Genomic DNA, 21,407 nt, shown 5'->3' on the forward strand with positions numbered 1-21,407 from the left:
AGATGCTTCACAGAGATAAGTAAGGAACTCATCTGCAAAGTTAGAAGAAAGAACAAAGAGAGAAAAAGAAAATAAAAGCAGCCCAGGCAAAGGGGTATATGTTTTTAAATGAGGTTTAACAATAGAGAGCTAATGAATTGGAGAAACATAGGAAAAATGTTCCAGAATGCTGCAGAAGACAGGAAGAAGAATCCAACCTGGAACTCTCCTCCAGTTAACAACCCATCTCCCAGAGTTACTATTTTTATGGTGCTATGTCTTAAGATCGTGTCAGTCCTAGAACGATATTCCAGAACTTTTGAATATGAGAACAAAGCCCTTGAGCCCAAGAGAACCAAGATTTTGCCCTCCCACTTCAGGACCACTATGACGGGCCTCATCTGGCATGCCAGAAAAGACAGAAGAGCAAATTCTACAGCCTGCAAAGCACAGGAGGCATCTAGTACCCCACAGGCCAGTGGCTGCATGTTTTTTCATGCACAAAATGCACCATGAGTATCAATCACTGTATGGTGACATTCTTTTATTAGCAGTAATGGCTATTAAAATCAGTAGTTAAGCAGATACTGATCTTCCTGCAAGAGAAAAAGAAAAAACAAGAGAGAAACCGAGGGATTTGATTACTAAGTGAAAACCTACATCAGTTGTTCACACGCAGATTCAACTGTTCCTGGCACTGAATTCAGCTACCTGAATCCCCAAATTAAAGGTGTGCATCAAAAAGATATCTGGCTTGACCTACCTTAGTAGAAGTCTTTTATATTTTACAACATCAAAATATTACTTGACAAAATATATAATATCTAATATATAATATTGCACAGCAGGGACCAAACCATGATCTCTCGGCTTCTGATCTGTAGGACTGTAAGTTTACAGCTGGGAAGGACAGAAGGATCTGTTGTCAGCTAAAGTTCTGTAATAAAGACATCACACCCCTCAATTTCCCTTGGGCCCTCAAACACACTGGCTTAAATCATTTGGAAATTATTGATAATCAAATACGTATGTACTGACATGAGCTACACAAGCATACGACAAATGGCATGATTTCTTAACTATTATTAATACATGTTATTATCTTCAATTCACAGTTTCCTGGTATTGCAGTAACTGTCGACCTAAAGAAGTCAGGAGCGGGAGGGGAGAAAGCAGACTTCTGCTTTGTTTGCCGTTGGCATTTTAACCAAGAGCTCGCTTTGCACCGTCAATAATGGAATTGTACTTACCAAGAGCATAACAGCCGACTCTCTGGTATGACACGAATGTGCACTTCTTGTTGACAAAGCCTTGTCACAACATACCAAAGCTGTGTCACTTTCGGGTTACAAAGGCTCAGGAAGATTAATGTTACTCTAAAACTAAGCAAATGTTTAGTTCCCTTGGTTATCCCTTTTCAAAGCAACTCAGAAAATTAATGCCTCTTGTACAACCAGGTCACACCGTGCCAGTAAGAGGAGTTGCCAGTTGTAGGTAAGACCATTCTGAACCTCCATGCTCTTTACGAATAGGCATGTGCCTTCTTTCAAATTAAGACTTAGGGCCTCTAATTCAGTCCCTTAGTCTATAAATAGTATATAGAGCTCAATACTGGTAAAGAAGTCAGCTGCATCCACAAATGGATTCTTGAGGAAAAAAATCAGAATACTCCTATGCCCTGTAAAAATATGTCCGTAATTACATTAAAAATCATAATTCAGCATAATTTGGCAAGTCATTTCCATGTTAAATCTTTCTTTCAGGACAGAGCTGCAAACTCTGAAACTATATAAGGACAGATTAATGGCCAAGAACTCTCCTGTCCACGTTTTTTTTTTTTACACTTTATTCAGGATCAGCAGTAAGTCAGCCATACCAGAATTTGAGAGTAATCAGTTTCTTTTGCTTCTGCAAATTTGCTTTTCCTAATATCCAGTAAAATAAAAAGAGATAAAGTGGAAACTTGGTAAACTAGCAAAGTTGTCACTTATGAATTTGAATTACACAAGCTGAAAGGAAAGATGCTTTTAATGAAGGAATGCATGAAGACTGCTGAGACCGCTCATTAAACTTGACTGTGAAGATGCAGTCACAGCTCTTATCAGCAAGCTAGAGCTATCAGTCATCGCTATCTCCAGTTCAGTACTGCATAAATAAGGTTTGCTGGTTGAAGTGTTAAAGCTACCGTAACAAATCCTGCTCCCTGAACTCACTTTGGGACTCTCACCGATTTCAACTCATTTCTTACAGACCATAAGGACAAAGCATCAAATGCTCTTTAGCCTTGCTCACATGAGGATACGAATTGGAAGCAACTCCTCATGTTGTGCATTGGCAGATCATTAAGGATGATTACCTGGAACTGAAACTGTCCTTGAAAACATTTAATATGCTTACTTCTGCCCTTGGCCTTAACACATTTAAAAAACAAACTCCATTTTCCCATCTTCTCACAGAACCAAGAAGCACCCGCAGACACCACAGAGAAGAAATAATTGTAATTGTTGCTGTAATTGCACCTTTATCTACTGCTCTGGTCTCTATCACCAAGAAACCTCCTGTTTTTTCCTCTCTTCTCCATGTCTCATAGCAAAAGCAGTTGTTCAGAGCATCTGCCAATCTTTTAGGAGAAATAAAAATCTTCCATTATCATAGTATATAATTTATGACGTCCTCTTCCTACACCAAGATCAAGCTGCAAAGAGCACTTGATCACACAGGAGGAGAAAATATCATGCTGTGACCTCAGTGGTACGCTTGCTTCTATAGCTATTTGCAACTCTTCTCCAAATTGCATTACTTTACCCACAATATTCTTCTAAACAGGGAATAATAAAGAACACATTAACACATAAGCAAGCATGAATAACAAGTTTTTTATTGAATGAGCAATGCTGATGACATTCAACCTTAGCTGCTAATTTTAAGAGTTGAAATTTAAGAGGCCCTTCATGCATTCTTTCTTGAATGAGATGTATTATGCACACAATAATACAAAAATGATCTATAGAGATGTTGATTATATTTTGAAAGAAACCTTTCAGTTGCAGGAAGGTAAACAAATTTTCCTAATCCTTCTGTGTCATGGGTGCAGCAGTATGCCTAATCTACACTTTAGTATGATTTATGCAAACAGCATCATAGCTACTAATGTACCCCTGAAAGACAAAGGCAGAGCCCGATTAGAAAAAAGGTACGTCCGCCTCCATGCTGGTGGAGCAGTGGTCACGATCAGCATTGCCAGCCCAAGGGGACTGCAAGCCACAGCTAGCCTGCTGTTTGCTTTGTTGAAAACGCAGGTCACAGTACCAAGTTGACAGTAACGCTACCAAGCAGGCGTTGGGCTCCGGTCACCCGAAAACTCGAAAGAAGAGGGAGTATCCTCATTCCTTCACGTTAGCTGGTGACATGTTAGAAAGCTGCTCTCCTCAAGCTCATGGAGGGAGCCTAGAGCACTCTTGGGGGCCACGTTAGAGCACCCAGACCGAGGCCTTGCCGAGGACGGCCCTCACCCTTGCCCAGCACGGATGCTTCGCCTCCGGGAGACACCGCAGCCCGCAGCGCGGCCCAGCCAGCGCCACCGCCGCGGCCCCGCACGCCCCCCGCCAGCCGCCTCGGCGAGGGGCCAGCCGAGCCACCGCCACCGCCCCCCCTCGCAGCCGAGATGCGGCCACCCGGCCGTTACCGCGGGCGCTTGCCCTCCAGCCCCTCGCTCCGCAGGGCCGGCTGCCGCCCCACACGGCCCGCGAAGAGAGGGCACCCGGGACCCTCCCGCAGGGCCGACAGGTGCGGAACGAGGGCGGGGGCAGCCGCTCCCGCTCCCGCCGCCCTGCCGCGGCCAGCGCCCCGCTCCGCTCCGCTCCGCTCCCCGCCGCCGCCGCAGGCGCGCGTGCGCACGCCGCCTCCTCCCGCCGACCCGGCACCGCCCCCCGGAAACGCGGGCGCCGCGCCGTGACGTCACGCGCTAATGGCGGCGCCCGCAAGCGCACGAGGCGGGCGGCGGCGTTAGCGGTGGCGGCTGCCGGGGCCCCGCGGTCGCTCCCTGTCCCGCGGCTGCAGAGCGCGGTAAGCGCCGGGGGGAGCCCCTCGCCCCGGGGACGGCAGGCCGGAGGGGCCCCTCGGGCCTCCTGCCGCTCCCGGCAGGTGCCCGGAGCTCCCCGGAGTTGCCGTGTGCGGCGGCGGAGGCCGTGTTGGGCCTTGGGCGGGTGGCAGCCGGGGTAGGCAGGGGCGGGAGCGCTTCGCGGCCTGCGGGGGCTTATTCCGGCGATTTTAGTTTTATCCCCGGAGCTGCTGGAGGAGCGAGGCTGTAGGCCTGGCCTGCTGTCGTTATATTTAAGGCCATTCATGTTATTTCCCCCAAAGGAAGAGAATTATGCCTTGCGTTCCCGCCTGTTTGAATATCAGCAATGTAACCCTCGTTCTTTTGATCTGACATCCTGTTTTTTTACCCCCCATTCTTTTTAGGTAAAAATGAAGGCCAAAAAAGGAGGGAGATTTAAGTCTTCCTTTAAACTGAAACAAAAAGGTATTGAAGTAATAGGAAAATGGAAAACTGTACAAATCGACCCCAATCTATTTGCTGATGAGGAGTTTGGAGATATAGTGTGCTTGGAGGAACTTACGGAGTACAAACTGGTAAGTTCCTCCAAAGTGGGGAAAGTAAAAGAGAAAAAGAGAAAAGCTGAGAGTGTTTCAGAAGAAGGCCATGAGGAGGAGGAAGAACCTGTCGTCCCTCCCAAAAAGAAAAAGAGAAAAAAAGATTTGAGAAGCAAAACAGATAAAAGCGGTGGTCCTAATGCAACAGAAATTGATGTGCTGGTTGATAAAGAGGCAAAGTGTAACAAAATAATTGAAGCGGCAGATTGTGAGGACCATGGACATGTGGCTGAGAGCACTTCAAGCATAAAAGATGCTCCAAAGAAAAAGAAAAAGAAAGTACCTAAAAATAAGACTTCTCAAGGTCAAGAACCTCTTCCATCAGTAACTACTTCTAAAAAAGTTAAAAACTGGACAACAGAAGTTTTATCTTCATCAGCGGATCACAAAGCTGATGTGTCTGCGTGGAAAGACCTGTTTGTACCCGAACCAGTGTTGCGGGCCTTGAGCTACCTGGGGTTTAGTGCTCCAACTCCTATTCAGGCCTTAGCCTTGCCTTCTGCCATCCGGGATAATATGGATGTTCTTGGTGCTGCAGAAACAGGTACAAATCTGTTAAACTGGTTGTATATGCTGGGAGCTTCCCCTCTTTAAATGCAGCTTATTGTTCTGAGGTTTTGTATGTAGCAGAAGAAGCATTTATATCGAGAAGAGCTTCTATTTTCTGCATATCCAATATATTAGTAATGATTCATTGTGAAGTGTTAAAACTTTGTAACTTACAAACACAGGACATTCCATCTTTACAAAGTACAGTGTGCAAAGCTTTGAAGTCTCAATGAGTTTTTATGCTTTTGACAAGTCTCTTTTTCTGTTGTTTCTCAAATTGTTTCCTATTTTGGGAACGGTAAGGTGATATGCAATAAAGGGCAGAATTATTGAAACAGAGTCATGTTCCAACAGCCTAACTTCCATGGGTGTCCCTGTGCCAAGGCAAAGCAGAGAACTACGTTCCTCTGAAGATGATTCAGTACTAGCTTGGAGTGGTAAATAAGTACTAGGCAAAGTGTTGGGCATTGTGAGTATGGCCTAGGCCTTTATTGTAGCAAAACAGGCCTACGCTGTGCCCTGTCTCTGGGCTTGTCCTGTATGTTGTCACCAGCCCTTCTCACTGCTTGTGCTTGAAGTATTATGTTGATCCATTAACTGGAGAGGTACCGTCTCTTCTTTAGCTTGTGATCAGCTCATGCCTTTGTCTTTGAGCATTGCTACCCTTTGTGAAATCTGTTATATCTTCCTTTACTTAAACAATGATGTGAAGTCTCAGAGCATTACTTTCCCTCTAACTTTTTTTGCTCCTCATACCTTTGAAGTTTTGTCTTCTCTAGCAGTGAAGCATTTTTTCCCCCATAAAAACTAAAAATAGGAAGCACAATTGGAAGCTGTGTTGGTTTAAAGGCTTCCATTGCATTCATTTCATCTGTTCCAGTTGCCTTATCTCACTGCTTGTGTTTAAAGCCATTTACTGCTCTCAAGCATAAAGGTATAGTAACTAATAAGATATGCAGTCATTTGCATTTTTGTTTTAATTAGAAGCTAGGCTGTTGCTATTAGCTTTAATAAGATTAGAAAACCCTGCAGGGAGTGTTTTTGAAAATGGAACTGAAAATTTAAATGGTGTTTTTCTGCTGCAAAAAAAGTGCCATTTTGGCAGTGCTGGAAAGCAGATCCCTCTCTAGCTGCAGAATGGAAAGCAGGGTTGGTGGCAGGTTGTGTTGTTGCTGTCTAATTTTGCATAATCCTGAGGTAGTAGAACTGTATTTTGCTCATTTATTTTCTTCTTTATGAAAGAAAGCCAGGTTCTCTCAGAGAGCCCAGTGGCTCATCAGTGTTCCTGTAGAAACTTGAGAGAGGAGGTGGACAATTGTCTGTTAGGAAGTGCTGCAGCTGGGAGAGGCTGAAACTCTCCAGTTCTTTTTTCTACGTCCTACAGCTTCCCATAGCATTGGGCCTGAGGGAAGGAAGGTGACAGGTGAAACAACTTGTGGTGGGTTGACCCTGGCTGGATGCCAGGTACCCACCAAAGCTGCTCTATCACTCCCCTCCTCAGCTGGGCAGGGGAGAGAAAATATAAAGAAAGGCTTGTGGGTCGAGATAAGGGCAGGGAGAGATCACTCACCAATTACTGTCATGGGCAAAACAGACTCAATTTGGGGAAATTAGTTTAATTTATTACCAATCAAATCAGAGTAGGATAATGAGAAATAAAACCAAATCTTAAAACACCTTCCCCCCACCCTTCCCTTCTTCCCAGGCTTAACTTCAGTCCTGATTTCTCTGCCTCCTCCCCCTCAGTGCCGCAGGGGTACAGGGAATGGGGGTTGTGGTCAGTTCATCAGATATTGTCTCTGCCACTCCTTTCTCCTCAGGGGAGGACTCCTCACACTCTTCCCCTGCTCCAGCGTGGGGTCCCTCCCATGGGAGACAGTCCTCCACGAACTTCTCCAACATGAGCTCCTCCCACAGACTGCAGTTGTTCACAAACTGCTCCAGCATGGGTCCCTTCCATGGGGTGCAGTCCTTCAGGAGCAGACTGCTCCAGTGTGGGTCCCCTTTGGGGTCACAAGTTCTGCTAGCAAACCTGCTCCAGTGTGGGCTTCTCTCTCCACGGGTCCTGCCAGGAGCCTGCTGCAGTGTGGGCTCACAGCCTCCTTCAGGCATCCACCTGCTCTGGCATGGAGTCCTCCATGGGCTGCAGGTGGGTTATCTGCTCCACCGTTACCCTTCATGGGCTGCAGGGGGACAGCCTGCCCTCATCATTGTCTTCACCATGAGCTGCAGGGGAATCTGCTCCTGTGCCTGGAGCACCTCCTCCCCGCCTTCTTCACCAACCTTGGCATCTGCAAGGTTGTTCCTTTTACATATTCTCACTCCTCTCTCTGGCTGCAGTTGCACAGGTTTTTTTCCCCCTTCTTAAATATGTTATCCCTGAGGCGCTACCATGGTCACTGATGGGCTTGGCCTTGGCCAGCACTGGGTCCATTTTGGAGCTGGCTGACATTGGCTCTATCAGACACAGGGGAAGCTTCTAGCAGCTTCTCGCAGAAGCCACCCCTGTAGCCCCTCCGCTTCCAAAACCTTGCCACAGAAACCCAATACACAACTATTCATCTTCCCTTTTTGGTAGCAACATAGGGGAGAATGGTAAGATTTTGGTATGGCAGTAGATCCCTGTGGAGATCAGATGCAGAGAATGTTAAGGCTTGTTGTTTTTGCAGTGGATCTAACAAGTTCTGTTAATTACCATGTAGAACTAGTGAAGTTAAGGAACCAAATTTTATCTCTGTAAAATCTAAAACTTTAAAAGAGCATGAATTAGCTTGAGCTGTAGTATGTGGGGGTACCAAGATACACTTTTCTCCTGGTTTTGCAGGCCTGGCTATGGTATATGATCTGTGTGTTGTGAAGATAACGTGCCCTGTGAGGTGATTATTTGTTTAATTTGTGAGTGAATCTAGTGCCTGCAGAATAGTCCTGGTTATCACAGACATAATCTAGCTGGGTGCAGTACTGACATTTGCACCAGCCAAACTGCATTACATTTAATTCAAGATCAGCAGTGTTCACCTTAAAAACAGATGTTCTGGTAATACAGAATCTTATTGTATAAGTGCTCTGCAAATGCAGATTATAACGTTTTCTGCTTCAAGTGCAGAAGTCAGAAGAGACCTCCCAGACATGCAGAAAGGTGGGGAAGTGGATACGAGGAGACTTTGCAGCTGTATGGGTCAGGATACTGAGGTTAGCTGTTTATTAACTAATATTAAGATTCTCCCCTAAATAGGCAAAATTCTGTGTTACTGAATTTGGCAAACCATTACGGGTTTGTGATATGGAGAAACGATGCTCAAGGAATTGAGATGAGATTTCCAGAGGACTGCTTCCCAGCTGTGGCATATTACAGGAATGGTGTAATAGGGTTTTGTGCTCTGGATGCTGCTTTTGTGATCAATGAACTGATATTTATGAGAACCTCAACTGGGGCGGCTGTGCTACCAGTCTTCTCCTAGTATCTTCATTAGTGACAGATAGTTCCAAAGGGAATATGTGGCAGGGATGTGACTTGCAGTTTGGTACAGTGAACCCCTGAAATTAAAGTTAGGGGAGCATTTTTGTATTTGACAATCACCTCTCCAAAGTGGATTATCTGTTCTAAATCAGATTTATGTGTTTTGATTATAAAAATGTGAGCTGGTGATAGATCAGGAAATTAGACAGCGGACTACTTCAAAATACAGTTTCATAGAAAGTTGTAAACACAGTACTGTAAATTGAAGCTGGAAGTGAATCCTTCAAGTACATTCCAGTTTGTCCTTGGCCTCATTTGCTATTCCCTTATTTGGAGAACATTGATCAGAACTGTCAATTAGGGCATGGTATTCTCCTTACGGGCATACAGTTCTTTAAAAATATCTTGGCTGCAACTGCAGCTTTTAAAAACCACTTTCAGAGCAAGTGAATCTGCCTGACCTGCTAGAGATTGGAAAAATACCTGTTCCCCAGGAAGTATGCTATTGGTGATGTCAAGGAGATGTGTAAAGGGAACAGGAGAAAAGATGCTATTGCTGCAAGTTTCTGGTCTTCTAAAGATCACGAGTTTGTGTCTGTTACAACTGTATGTTTTAAGAACGATGTGTGATTGGCTGTTGCTTTTCTCATCTTTTAAAATAAATGACTTGTCGGTCTGTATTCTTGTTTGTTTTTTTAGGAAGCGGCAAAACGCTGGCATTTGCAATTCCAATGATTCACTCTGTGCTGCAGTGGCAAAAATCAAATAGCTCAACAACCAGAAATGACAGTGTTTCTAAAGAGTCCCATCAGCATCGTGATGAAACAAGATGGGAAAATGAGGATGAAGCAGAAAAACTAACCCATCAGCAGGCTGAAGATAGTGGAGATGAAGATGATGCATCTTTCACAACAGGCTGTGTGAAGGTGCTGGAAGAATTTGAATTTGATTCCAGTGACGAGACACATACTGTTGGCTCCCATAAAAAGAAACCTCTTTTAGGACTGGTCCTTACTCCCACAAGAGAATTAGCTGTACAAGTAAAACACCACATTGATGCAGTTGCAAAGTTTACGGGTAGGTAGACCCCTCGGGCCATGTTCCAGATTATGCTGGGTTTGGATCTTGACATTGGTGTTGAGCCAGAATGTGTGCCACAGTTTCTTCTGCATCATAAAATTGGGGTGACTTTTGAAGGGTTGGGGTTTGTAGTCACTAATATTTGAGAAATGCATTAAGATTCTTCATTGAGATCCATGTGGAACTAAACAGTTAATGTGGGATATTTTGCTTTAAAATGTTTCTTCCTTCAAATAGCTATTGACTCGTGCTTTAGCAACACAGAATCAGTACTAGATACCCAGCCACAGCTAACTTTGTCCTGGTTTTGGATGATGTAGGTAATACATAAAGAATAATTTCATTATATATATATATATAGTTATACATATATTTCATAGTTTCTTTTTTTGACAGACATATCAATCAATATAGATAACATATATATATATCTATATATATAATTTTGGTCTATCTATCAAAAAAAATAGGGCCATAAATTTTAAGGGTAGAAGGCATCGCTGGATTCTCTGACTTACCTCTTACAGTAGTCAGGCCACAGCATATTGCTGGGTAACATGCATGATGAAAGCAATTCTATCCTGTTCCTTCCTCTTCCAAACAAGAGGTCAGCACATCTGTTGAGTGAATGATTGAGGATGTGAAACTGTTGAAGATGGGGAGAATTGGGAAACTACTCCCCACTTCTCCAATAGTAGTAATTGTTTATTTATTGAAGACGATATGTAGTGCAGTGAACTGCTTTTAAGCACATCTTCCTTTTGTGTCTATATGTCCTGCTGTGCTCGTCAGTCGACAGCTGATTACAAGGCTAATTTTAACTCCTAGCCTGAAATAATCAATTTATATCAGTACGGTTCTGATAGGAGCAGTGCTATTTGGGTGTAAAAATCTGCTGCCCAAGTGATGTATAGTTGCTGCAGCAGGAAAGAAAACATGTTTTGATGTGGGCTTTCTTTATTGTCTCAAACTCACTTTGAAAAAAATCCCCACCTGGAAGCATGCGGTTCCACAAGTAGGGAAGAGAGACCTGTGGTAGCTTGAATACTGGAGGAATCTTGCACAGTAGCATTGAGTTTGTCACGGGCCAGTGTATTCTTTGAAGAAGTAGGGTGAAATAAGCCATATGTGGAGTCTGTGCTTCCAAAGCTAAATTCCTTTTAGTACCTGAGCAAATTGCTTAAAGCTAACATAGGGTCTCTGCGCTACTGTGCAGTCCAGAGAACCATTCATTGGGAGGGAGCATTCTTGTTAGGATTATTGTATAGCAAATGAGCAGTTATTAGCAAGACAAGCATTTCTGAGTCTTATTTTTGGAGGAGCCTTCTGGTTACTCGTAACAGGAACGTGCTTGTTCATGCAGATACAATTGACAAAACATGAGATTCTGAAGTACAGGTAAACAAAGCTAACAGCTATGGGGGACATACATGATTCTTCCTGCTATTGGAAGACAGGTGTACTAAAAGAAAGACTACTTTATTTTTGGCATCTAACTATAATGAGGATTTTTCTGCAAAATTGAGGGCATTGCTGCATGTTCGATGTTATATAAAACCCCTGAAGTTTCCTTGCTGAAAGTTGTGGTATAGACTTTTTGTAATACTTCTTTGAGTGGATGCATGTAAAGACATTCACTGATAAATTAGTGAGATAAAAACTATTATTTATATGTTCTAGGCATTAAGACTGCAATTCTAGTTGGAGGCATGGCTGCACAGAAGCAAGAACGTGTACTGAATCGAAAGCCAGAAATTGTAATTGCAACCCCAGGCCGTCTGTGGGAGTTAGTTAAAGAGAGACACCCACATCTTTCAAATCTTCGGCAGCTCAGGTAAAGGTGCCTTTTAGACTAACTGCTGGATACTGACCTGGGTGTCACTGCATACTGATTAAGTTTACTAACTGAGTAAATAATTTAGACTATGTAAGATCACTTATTTTTTTTGCCAGAGTGTTTTATGGAAATGCACAATAGTTATATTGATGGAAGGAAATGTCAAGTAAAGCCAGTAGCAAAACCCTCATTCTTCCTCTAGAAACTTGATTTTTCAAAAAGAAATGTGGAAGACTGCTGTAGCTACCCCAGCATAGCTGGTGTTCCTTTGGGTTTTACATGCAGAACTTCCCTTATGTGTTTAGCAGGAAAAGTTCTTTTGAAGTGTATCAGATTTGTATTTATCTGCACAAGTGTATTTTTACTGTCTGTTTTCTATTTGACAGGTGCCTTGTGATTGATGAAGCAGATCGAATGGTTGAGAAAGGTCACTTCTTAGAGCTGTCTCAGTTGCTGGAAATCTTAAATGATTCACAGTATAACCCTCAACGACAGACTTTTGTGTTTTCTGCCACTTTGACTTTAGTCCATCAGACTCCCACAAGAGTTTTACAGAAAAAGAATGCTAAAAAGATGGACAAGAAGACCAAACTAGAATTGTTAATGGAAAAAGTAGGAATAAAGGGCAAACCCAAGGTGATAGACTTAACAAGGAAAGAGGCTACTGTTGAGACTCTGACAGAAACCAGAATCCACTGTAATACAAATGAGAAGGACTATTATCTCTACTACTTTCTTCTCCAGTATCCAGGAAGAACCATGGTCTTTGCAAACAGCATAGACTGTGTAAAGCGCCTCAGTTCTCTCCTCACAATCTTAAATTGCGATCCTCTTCCTTTGCATGCCAACATGCACCAAAAGCAAAGGCTGAAAAACCTAGAAAGGTTTGCTGAGCGAGAGAGGTGAGTTGATTTTCTGCTTCTTAGTAGAGAAGAAAAGAAATGGTGTAAAGGGTAGTGAGGAGAGGAAACAGCTCTGTTAGAGTAGGAGCAGGTTGGGGGAGTTAGCTGGGGATGCAAGTGCCCCATTCGTGAGCCCAGGTTATTAATGATTAAGGATGAGGTTTCAGAGGATGGTTGAGGTGGTCAACTGGAGCAAGTTCAGTGGAAGGCCACCAAGATGGTCAAGAAGCACTTGCTCTGCAAGGGGAGAAGTTGAGGGTACTGGGTTTATATCACCTGGGAAAAAGACTTTGTGGGGACCTAATGGCAGCCTTCCAATATCTTAAAAGAAGGTTATCAAGAAGATGGAGCCAGGCTCTTCACAGTGGTGTGTGGTAGGTGTTTGAGGGCTAACAGGTGCAAGCTGAAATGAGAGATTGAGGCTGGATATAAGAAGGAAGTTTTTCTCTGTGAGGACAGTCAGGCATTGGAACAGGCTGCTTGTTCTTGGAGGTTTTTGAGGCTCAGTTGGATAAAGCCCTGAGCAACCTGGTCCAACCTTATAGCTAATCCTGCTTTGAGGAGGAGGTTGGACTAGAGACCTCCTGAGGTCCCTTGGAGCCTGAATTATCCTGTGGTCTGGCAGCTCATTGCTGCTGAAGGGGCTTTCACTTGCCCTGTTTTCAGCCATATGCTTTTATAACCATCCTGCACACCTCTCTGCCCCTGTGCCCTGGCTCTGCAGCTCATTTGATCCTTCTGTAAGTTGGTTCATCTCACTAAGCCATCAGAAAACTAACCACTTTTTGCTGGGTTAGGGTTTTGCGGGTTTAGTTAGATGAATTAGCTTCCTGATGGTAAAGGTGTCCTAGAGCAATGCAAGAGAAGGGGCAGTTGTGCCTTTCAGCAGTAGTGGGCAGTCAGGTTTACTAAGGCAGGCCTGTCCTGCCATTTTAAGAATTATTGTCTCCTGCTGGCTTTGGGATGGCCTTTGGGAGGAGGTTGGTGGTCTCAGTGCTTCCATAATCCAGAAGCCTCACAGTTTAGTCCTGCTGTGAAGTGCTGCGTGCTGTCTGACTGCATGGAAATTTGTACCTTGGTAATAGACTCAGGCAGGGAGAACAGAGGGTGAATTGCTGTGATAGATCTGCGGTATCCCTTGGCAAAATGTAGTATCGATAGCATTGGCCTAGGCCAGACGGGGCACTTTCAGAGACTGCAGATTTTCAAAGCAAGAAGAAATCTATGAGACCATCTATCACGGCCTCCTGCAGATTGCAAACCGTAGAATTTTCTCTGTTTATTTCTGCTTTGAACCTTGTAACAATAGAGTGTGCAGTCAGATGCCATAAAATCTTAACAAATTCCTATTACCTACAAGTAACTCGTTTCAGTTGCTGGGAGATTTTAAAACTAATTGTTCCATACCCTAGGGAAACTTTCATCTCTGTAGTAAACTGTTTATATAAAAGAATGACTTGTTTGAGTAGTTCTTCATTTCTAGGGGTAAGGAGAAATACTAATTGTCAGAACAGAATCTCTCCTCTTTATATTTCTAGCTTTTAATTTACTGAGAGAACTTATTTGAGTGCAACTTGGTAGAAGGTATTTCAGCCCCAAAAAGCTGCTAATTAAATCTGTAATGTTAATAATGTGATTTTTCTCAACTGGTGAAACTTGTAATAACCTTTCTGTCCTGCCAAAAGATCAACTGTGTTGTTAATGGTATGGTCCTATCTAGCTAACGATATTTTTAAACCCAGCCTGGGCAGAGCACTGAGAAATGTGATGAAGGGGAGCATACCCCCTTGCCAAGTGGTTGGATTAGGTCATTGAATAGCGATTGGCACTAGCATTCCTGTGAATTGGGAGAGAATAAAAGCGTAGGAAAACAGGATCCAGCAAGGTAGTGAATTTCTTTATTGGGAACAGAATAGACCTGCTGAAGGTAACATTTGCATTTTTTTCTTTTACTTTAAGAATTGCTGTTTCAAGACTGTCTCTGATGTAATATTTGGTATTGTTTTCTGCAAGGGCAAACAAATAGCATATTTCCAGCAGATGATATAGTAAAAGTCTGTTCCTTAAATTGCTGTGGTAGAATTCTAGGTCGCTGTATTTTATGTTCATTGGCAGATGGTTTACTCTTCAATTTTATGTTTATTAATTGTTATCACTTTCTCAGCTGTGTCCTCCTGACAACAGATGTTGCAGCTCGTGGTCTTGATATTCCCAATGTGCAGCATGTCATCCACTACCAGGTTAAATATTTTTAATGTTTTTGCTTTTAATGTTTTGGTTTTTAAATAAGCTTTTGCTGATCCAAACCCTGAACACTATAAAGCTGTAATTCTTAGTCCTGTGTCTAGTATAGTCCCAAGTATAGAGATTTAATCATTATTAATGTAACTGTCCTGTAGTGCTTTGTACTTAAGGATCTCATTGCTGCAGTGCCTGACTGTGGTAGGTAGCACTGCATGAATGTGTGATTATATATGAGAAATGACAACAGATATGATTCTCCTTGCTTTTTGCTTAACTTTGATATCCAAAGTTGTCACATGACTCAGCCTTATAACTCTTCCTTGAGGACAGATACAATTTTTTCCTTGTTTGCAAATGAAATGGCAGAGGGTCAGAAGTTAGGAGAGACTCGCAAAAGATTATGGAAGGAAGAATACTGGACAGAGAACAAGAAGTGTCTCTAGACATGATCTTTTACTTTACCTTCAGCTGTATTACATGCAATGTACCATGTGTACATAAAAAACAATATTCTCTGGCAACCTCTCAGCGAAAGCATGACAGGCTGCTGCTAGCTTTCCATGGCCAGCTTCATGGTTTTTCTGAATATTTGCAGGTCCCTCGAACTTCTGAGTTGTACGTACACAGAAGTGGCAGAACAGCCCGAGCTGCCAATGAAGGCCTTAGTCTATTGCTGATCGGCCCTGATGACTTGATCAATTTTAGGAAAATCTATAAAACGTTGGAGAAGAGTGAAGAGCTGCCATTTTTCCCTGTTGAAACCAAGTGCATGACTTCTATCAAGGTAAAGAAACAACAATCTTTTCAGCCTGAGTAGTTGCTTGCATACTTATATTACTGCATTACTCATCACATTCTTTCCACATTTCAGATTAAATTTACCCTTCAGGATGTGGATTTGAAAATGAAGTTAATCACACTTTATCTTTTTTTAAGCAATATTTGTGATGTCTCCTCAATAACTGGCCCAAGAAGGGTGTTGAAACATAAACATTACTTACATTTTTCTTGCACGTTGTTATGTAGAGTTTCTCATGACTAGATTCCCCAAAACAGTGCAGGGAAGTGAGTATGTTTTGTGACTGGGGAGCTGGGATGGCTTTGTTAAGTACATTGCTTAAAGCCTCTTGTGTTAGGACTAGAGAACAGTAGCAGGTCCAGGGATCTTCACTGGTCTTCATCTGCCTCTTCTCAGTTGAAATAATGAGTTGTCTGCTTTTCTAAAAGTTCCTATACTGTGAGGCCACAGCTGCCACTGAACCCTGTCAAACCAGGTATGTTTCCTTTTTCTAGGTTATTGCCCATTTTAAGGAGAATTCAGTCATTCACTAACTCACAAGACAGCCACTGGTTAGGATTTACAAAATGATATATTTTAGAAAGCATCTAGTCACCACAGTACTTCTCAAATAAGAGGCCATTTCATGTCTTAGCATTCTCTTAACAGTTTGTGTGACATCAGCCATGTACAAATGGGACATATTTAAATACTGCATTTGAAAGGAATCCAGCTGGGGTTGGAGTGTCTGTATGCTGCACAGTCATTGAGAACAGGAGAAAAATGCAAGCAGTCAGATAATGCAACAGATACCTTCCTTAAGGTATTCTGGTTTGTGCTTATCCAGTTGGCTTGGACTGAGCCCAGGGTTTACCCCAGTGGCAACAGCAGTATCCTCACCTTACAAATGTCAGCAAGTTTCAAAGCCCAGGCTTGCTGCAAATGGGGTATTTAGTGTGAGTCTTTCAGGAGATGCAGCTTTCTGGAAGAGGGAGAAAATCTAAGAAATGCTTCCACAGACTCATTTTTCTCCTCTTGGTAGTAACAAAGAGAATTTGATTTTTCCCTCCCCCCCCCACATCTTTCCCCCCGCCCCCCTCCACCCGCCAAATGTTTCTGGTTACTGAAAGAAATCTGTTGTTTTTAGAGTGTTTCTTCAGAGGTCCCTTCTGTGTTTCTTGATGAGTAGTTCTTGGCTCTTATCATGCTCTGTCAATTAATGGGCAAATAAATATTGTTTACACACTTAAATTTTCCTGCCATCATCTCACGATCTTCTTTCCTATCCGTAATAGTGCTCCTCCCTCCAGAAAATGTATCTTTGTAATTGTAATTACAGAACTCCAGCCTCCTAGGCCCTTCACATGGTCAGGTCTTATTTACGCTTTGCCCTGGGCTTAATCACAAAGCTGTTGTAGTTCGGACTAATAGTGCTGCTGGTTCTGTATCTGTCCCTTTGGCACGCTCCTTCCCTGGTTCTGCATGCCTTCATTCAAGTTCAGGAAAAGTCTGAAGGTATTTCACACTTGGGAGGAATAGAATTGGTGAACCAGGGTAGAGAAGAGACCAAAAGAGGACTCAAGTTTTACAAAGATGGAAAAACTATTTAAAATTTCTTCTAATGATTTAGGGAGAAGTGACTGACTTGGTTGTTTTAGTCAGCTACAAGTTTAATTTCGTGTCTCTCTGTGTTTTAATTATCCTGGCAGTTCTGGCTGGTGCTGTTACTGTGTAGCAGCAGACTATTCTGTTGGGGTGGTAGGGTGTCAAGCACTGGGTTTGTTTTGTGCAACCACAGGCACATTCCAAACAGCAGAACTTGCTGCTGGGTTCATTTTATTATTTACTGTCAGTGCAGATTTTCTTTCCATAATGAATTAGGTATTTAAGACAGCTTGACGCAGCTGGAAGGCTGCAGGTCAGGTTAGGTTTGCTGGACATCTTCGTTCCACCTGTGTGTGGCTGGGAAGAAGGACAGGACATTTTGTCCTGTGCCTAAACAAGATCAGGTGCACTTCTGAAAACATGAGTAGCTCCTTCCACATGGCTTGCAGGAGCTTAGTTCTTCATAGTTGGACAAAGCTAGCAGGTGCCCCTTATTGCTGAGAGTAGTAACTTTAAGATCCAGCTGTACTGCGTAAATATGTGACTTGGAAATAATTGGTATCTGAATCATGATTTGTCCTTGATGTCTCCAAAGTGTTTGTAATGATTTGTTTAAAGAATGAGGAGTTAACATTCAGGCATGTTTAGTAGTTGAGATGTTTTAGAAGTCAGATTCTGTCATGGATCTGAAGAAGGAAAACACTTTAGCAAACAGTGACATGTCTTTATTACATGGGGCATCTGCTGGGACAGCAGTAGGGAACAAAAGCATGTCTGCGCCTCAGTTGCATTGTAATGCATGCTCTCAAACACTGATTCTGCTAAAGTGCCCCACATTTAAACCTGATCACGTCTAAAATGTTCTTTTGTTGCAGGAGCGGATGAATTTGGCACGGCAGATTGAGAAAGCAGAATTTTTCAACAGCCGGGCAAAGCAACACAACTCCTGGCTCCAGCAAGCTGCAGAGGCGCTTGAGATTGATCTTGATGATGACATGTTAATGGGCAAGTAGAAGTGCTTGTTTATGGGTATGCTCAGCTGGTCCCATAGCAGTGGTGTCCAGAAGAAGCCCCACCATTACAGAGGAACTCTTAAAACCTGTAGGGCAGAAGGAGAAGGAAAGGAGTGTCGTTACTTAGTACGGTGTGTTGCTGGTGTTTTCAGGATGATTGTGCAGTAGATAGTGCTGGAGCTTAGGGATTGAGGTGTGGCAATTCTGGCAAGTCGCAGACAAGTCCACATGTCATAGGACAAGAACTGTTTAGCTTCTGGCAAACGTTTTAGGGTAATCTAACAGGCCAGTACGTCCTGCTTGAGTCTTGTCCCCTCTGTGTCAAAGTAAAAACTGTTTCTCCACTTCTGCCTCTCTCTCTTATGCCCCTGTAGTCAGGCAGCAGGACAGGAGCCTGACAGCTCTGTGTGGGAACACCCAGGAAACACTAGCAAACACCAAAAATTATGTGAGCCTTATGTAGGTTGAGTTGTGTGGGCTAAATGGCCAATACTTGTTGCTGAGGTTTGTGGTGGTATGTTAGAAGTAAGTAATTTCTTCTATTTTTAAAATTAAATGTTCTGCAGGCTGTGCCTGAGAGAACATGTAGGGCCATGCAACTACAGATGCCTATTAGTTCAATGCCATGAAGCTTTGCACTGCTTAGATGCACTGCAAAATGCCACATTTTGTTCAAATTTTAGGAGCTGAAGGTATGATTTCCTACCAGTTCTTTGAAGGCATGCTGAATAGGGGTGCTGCCTGGGTCACTTCAGCTGTCTCTAACCTGTTAGCTGCTAAATATGCAGATGCCTTAATTTCGAAGCATGTTCAGATTAATGTTTTTTCTTTTCTTTATTCATGACTGGACTAGCTTGTTCTCAACCACTTTGCAAGCAAGCACTAATCGTCTCTGTCCAAACTGTTCAGGAGAGCTCTCAGATAATTAGCACTCTGCTGTCTTGTTTTGACATAATCTGAGTATGCTGTGCTTTGAAATGAATTTCAAAACAGCACATCCAGTCCAAGTAAGTTGTGGCTCCCGAGTGAAGCACTTTGTAATTGCCACCCAGAATCTTTCCAGATTCATGCTTTAAAATGTATTCACTCTCTGATTTCTTCTGTAGCTTATTGGAGACCAATTAAAATCTCAGTCATTCCTCCCATACATGAAATTCCTCTTGCACTGTTACAAAGGATTTAGTAATGTCCTTTCAATTTACATTACAGCAACCTTGATTTCATTTATTCTCCCCAGTTCAGGCCTCTGACCATATTAACTATCTCCAGTCTTTTCTATGCCCTTCTTTCTCCTGTGTTATTAAATCTGAGCATCTCATTGGTTTTTATGTATAAGGAGGAAAGGGCTTCTTGTTTTACAGATGCTGAAATGAGGCATGCATAAAGTAACGAAATACACAGAAGAAGATTCTGCCTGAGCTAGGAGCCCTGGGTTACCTTATCCTGGGCCCTCTTTCCTCTTGTTCGAGTTTGTTCTGGGTTGAGAGCCAACTGAATGATTTAGCAGAATGATACCTGGGGCATAGTTACTCAATAATCAGGATTCTTCTTGATCTTGTTATCTGGGTGATCTGGAAGACTGTATGGGAGTTGAGTGACCTTGTTAGAAAGACGAGATTAGCATCTGCCCCTAGCACTACAAAAGCCTGGTGACAGAGGTCAATGCAAGTTCTTATCTTGTTGTAACATTCTGTATCTTTGATTTCTGCCCCAAGGAAGAAAAGCTAGTGAGGAAGAAGAAAGCCAGAAGCAAAAGATGCTGAAGGGGATGAAAAAGCAGCTAAAACATATGTTGTCCCAGCCACTGTTTAAAGTCCTTATGAAAACTAAGTACCCAACACAGTCTGGAAAACTACTGCTGCCTCAGCCATCAGTGGGTATTTCAGAATCTGCTCTGGGTACCGTGTCCAAACAACAAGCCAAGAAGAAGAAATCAATAAAATTAAATTAGATAACTGAGCAAGATCACTCAGTGCGACAGCAGCAAGGACAATCCTTATCAAGGCTGTCAGTGTTTATGGAGGAACTCAGCTAGAAGACACGTAGTATCAGAGGATGTTGCCTGTGTCTTGGTTGTGCAGGCACAAAGCAAAATGTTGATTTAAAGGGCTCTGTTAACACGCGTTTAGTTACTGTTGAATCTTGCCTTGGATCTTGTTTCCTTATGTTCTTACTTATTTTTTCTTAGTCTCTGTATTAATAGAAGTTAATTAATTTTGAAATAGTTCTGTTTATTACTCCTTTTTGTGAGATGGGTAAAAGTTATTGGGTAAAATTCACTGTGGGTGTACTCTAATGATAAAACTTGATTTGAATTTTAGTGTCCTTAAAGGAACAGGGAAGGTAGGCTGTATACAGTCTGAGTACAATCTGAGCTGGTGGTAACGGGAGATTTGGCTTTTATGGGAGCCAGCTCAGTGAGAAGGGCAGCAAATATAGCTAGTGCTACCAGCAGATCTCCAATTCTGGTTATGGAAATCTCTCCCAGTTTTCTTTCTCCTCTGATAATATTTCTCTTTTCTGTTCTCCACTGGGTCCAATTCCCTTAGTCCTGTGTTAATATGTTTTAGAACGTGCAAAAAAAGTGAAGGTGGCAATGGGCCAGGACTGATCTTTGGAGATGTGTAGATTTTTGAGGAATAAGTGTTGCTACTCAGTGTTTTCTTAATTCATATTTGGCGTTAAGTTTGTATTTGAAAACATGTTAGAACCATGACCTTTGCTTTAATGGAAAAGATGATGATGATGTTGTGAAATGTCACTTTTGAAGAGTGCTTCCTGATAATTATGCTTTTAAATCATTTTAACCTGACTTGGGCAAATAATTTTTAAAACTATTTTTAAAGATATGTCAGAAAAATATATTTTGAATTTTTGTTAAATTATATCTGCTATAAAACCCAAAGCCTGTGTCCGTTTTCAATCACTTGAGATTTCTAAATTCCTCATAGCTGATGCCCTTTGCACTTAACATGCGAGGAGGGGGGAAAAGCACCCAAAAGGTAAGACATAGCAGTGGGATCTGTATTGTTGGGAGCACAAGGAACGTTCACCTGCCGGCTCTAGATTGTGCTGAGGTTTTGTGTCTCATACAGTATAGAATCAGTGTCACGGCAGTGACAGGAAGCATCGGTTTACTCAGCTAGTCAAAGAGAAATCTCTCTATGGAGTTGAATGCCCCCTCCAACCACTTGCTGGTTGTGTGAGAATTGCAAACTCTTTGATCTGTGTAAATAATTGAAGGCCTCCCCTACTCCCCCATCTCTGGAGGGCTTTTCCCTTGCTTCCTTGCATTACTGAAGAA

At 42.7% G+C, this 21,407-nt stretch overlaps 1 protein-coding gene across 1 annotated transcript; it reads left to right on the forward strand.

Moving 5' to 3' along the window:
* The first annotated feature begins 3,940 nt into the window (after positions 1-3,940).
* On the forward strand, positions 3,941-20,952 carry DDX24 (DEAD-box helicase 24). The gene is made up of 9 exons (XM_082317722.1): positions 3,941-4,044; positions 4,444-5,179; positions 9,344-9,721; positions 11,405-11,558; positions 11,948-12,463; positions 14,628-14,703; positions 15,303-15,491; positions 17,966-18,099; positions 19,823-20,952. The coding sequence occupies exons 2-9, from the start codon at positions 4,450-4,452 to the stop codon at positions 20,052-20,054; spliced, it is 2,409 nt and encodes an 802-aa protein (XP_082173848.1). The 5' UTR covers positions 3,941-4,044; positions 4,444-4,449; the 3' UTR covers positions 20,055-20,952.
* Positions 20,953-21,407: the final 455 nt, after the last annotated feature.

Source organism: Platalea leucorodia (genome assembly GCF_965183815.1).
Source record: "Platalea leucorodia genome assembly, chromosome: 7".
NCBI classification, from domain to species: Eukaryota; Metazoa; Chordata; class Aves; order Pelecaniformes; family Threskiornithidae; genus Platalea; species Platalea leucorodia.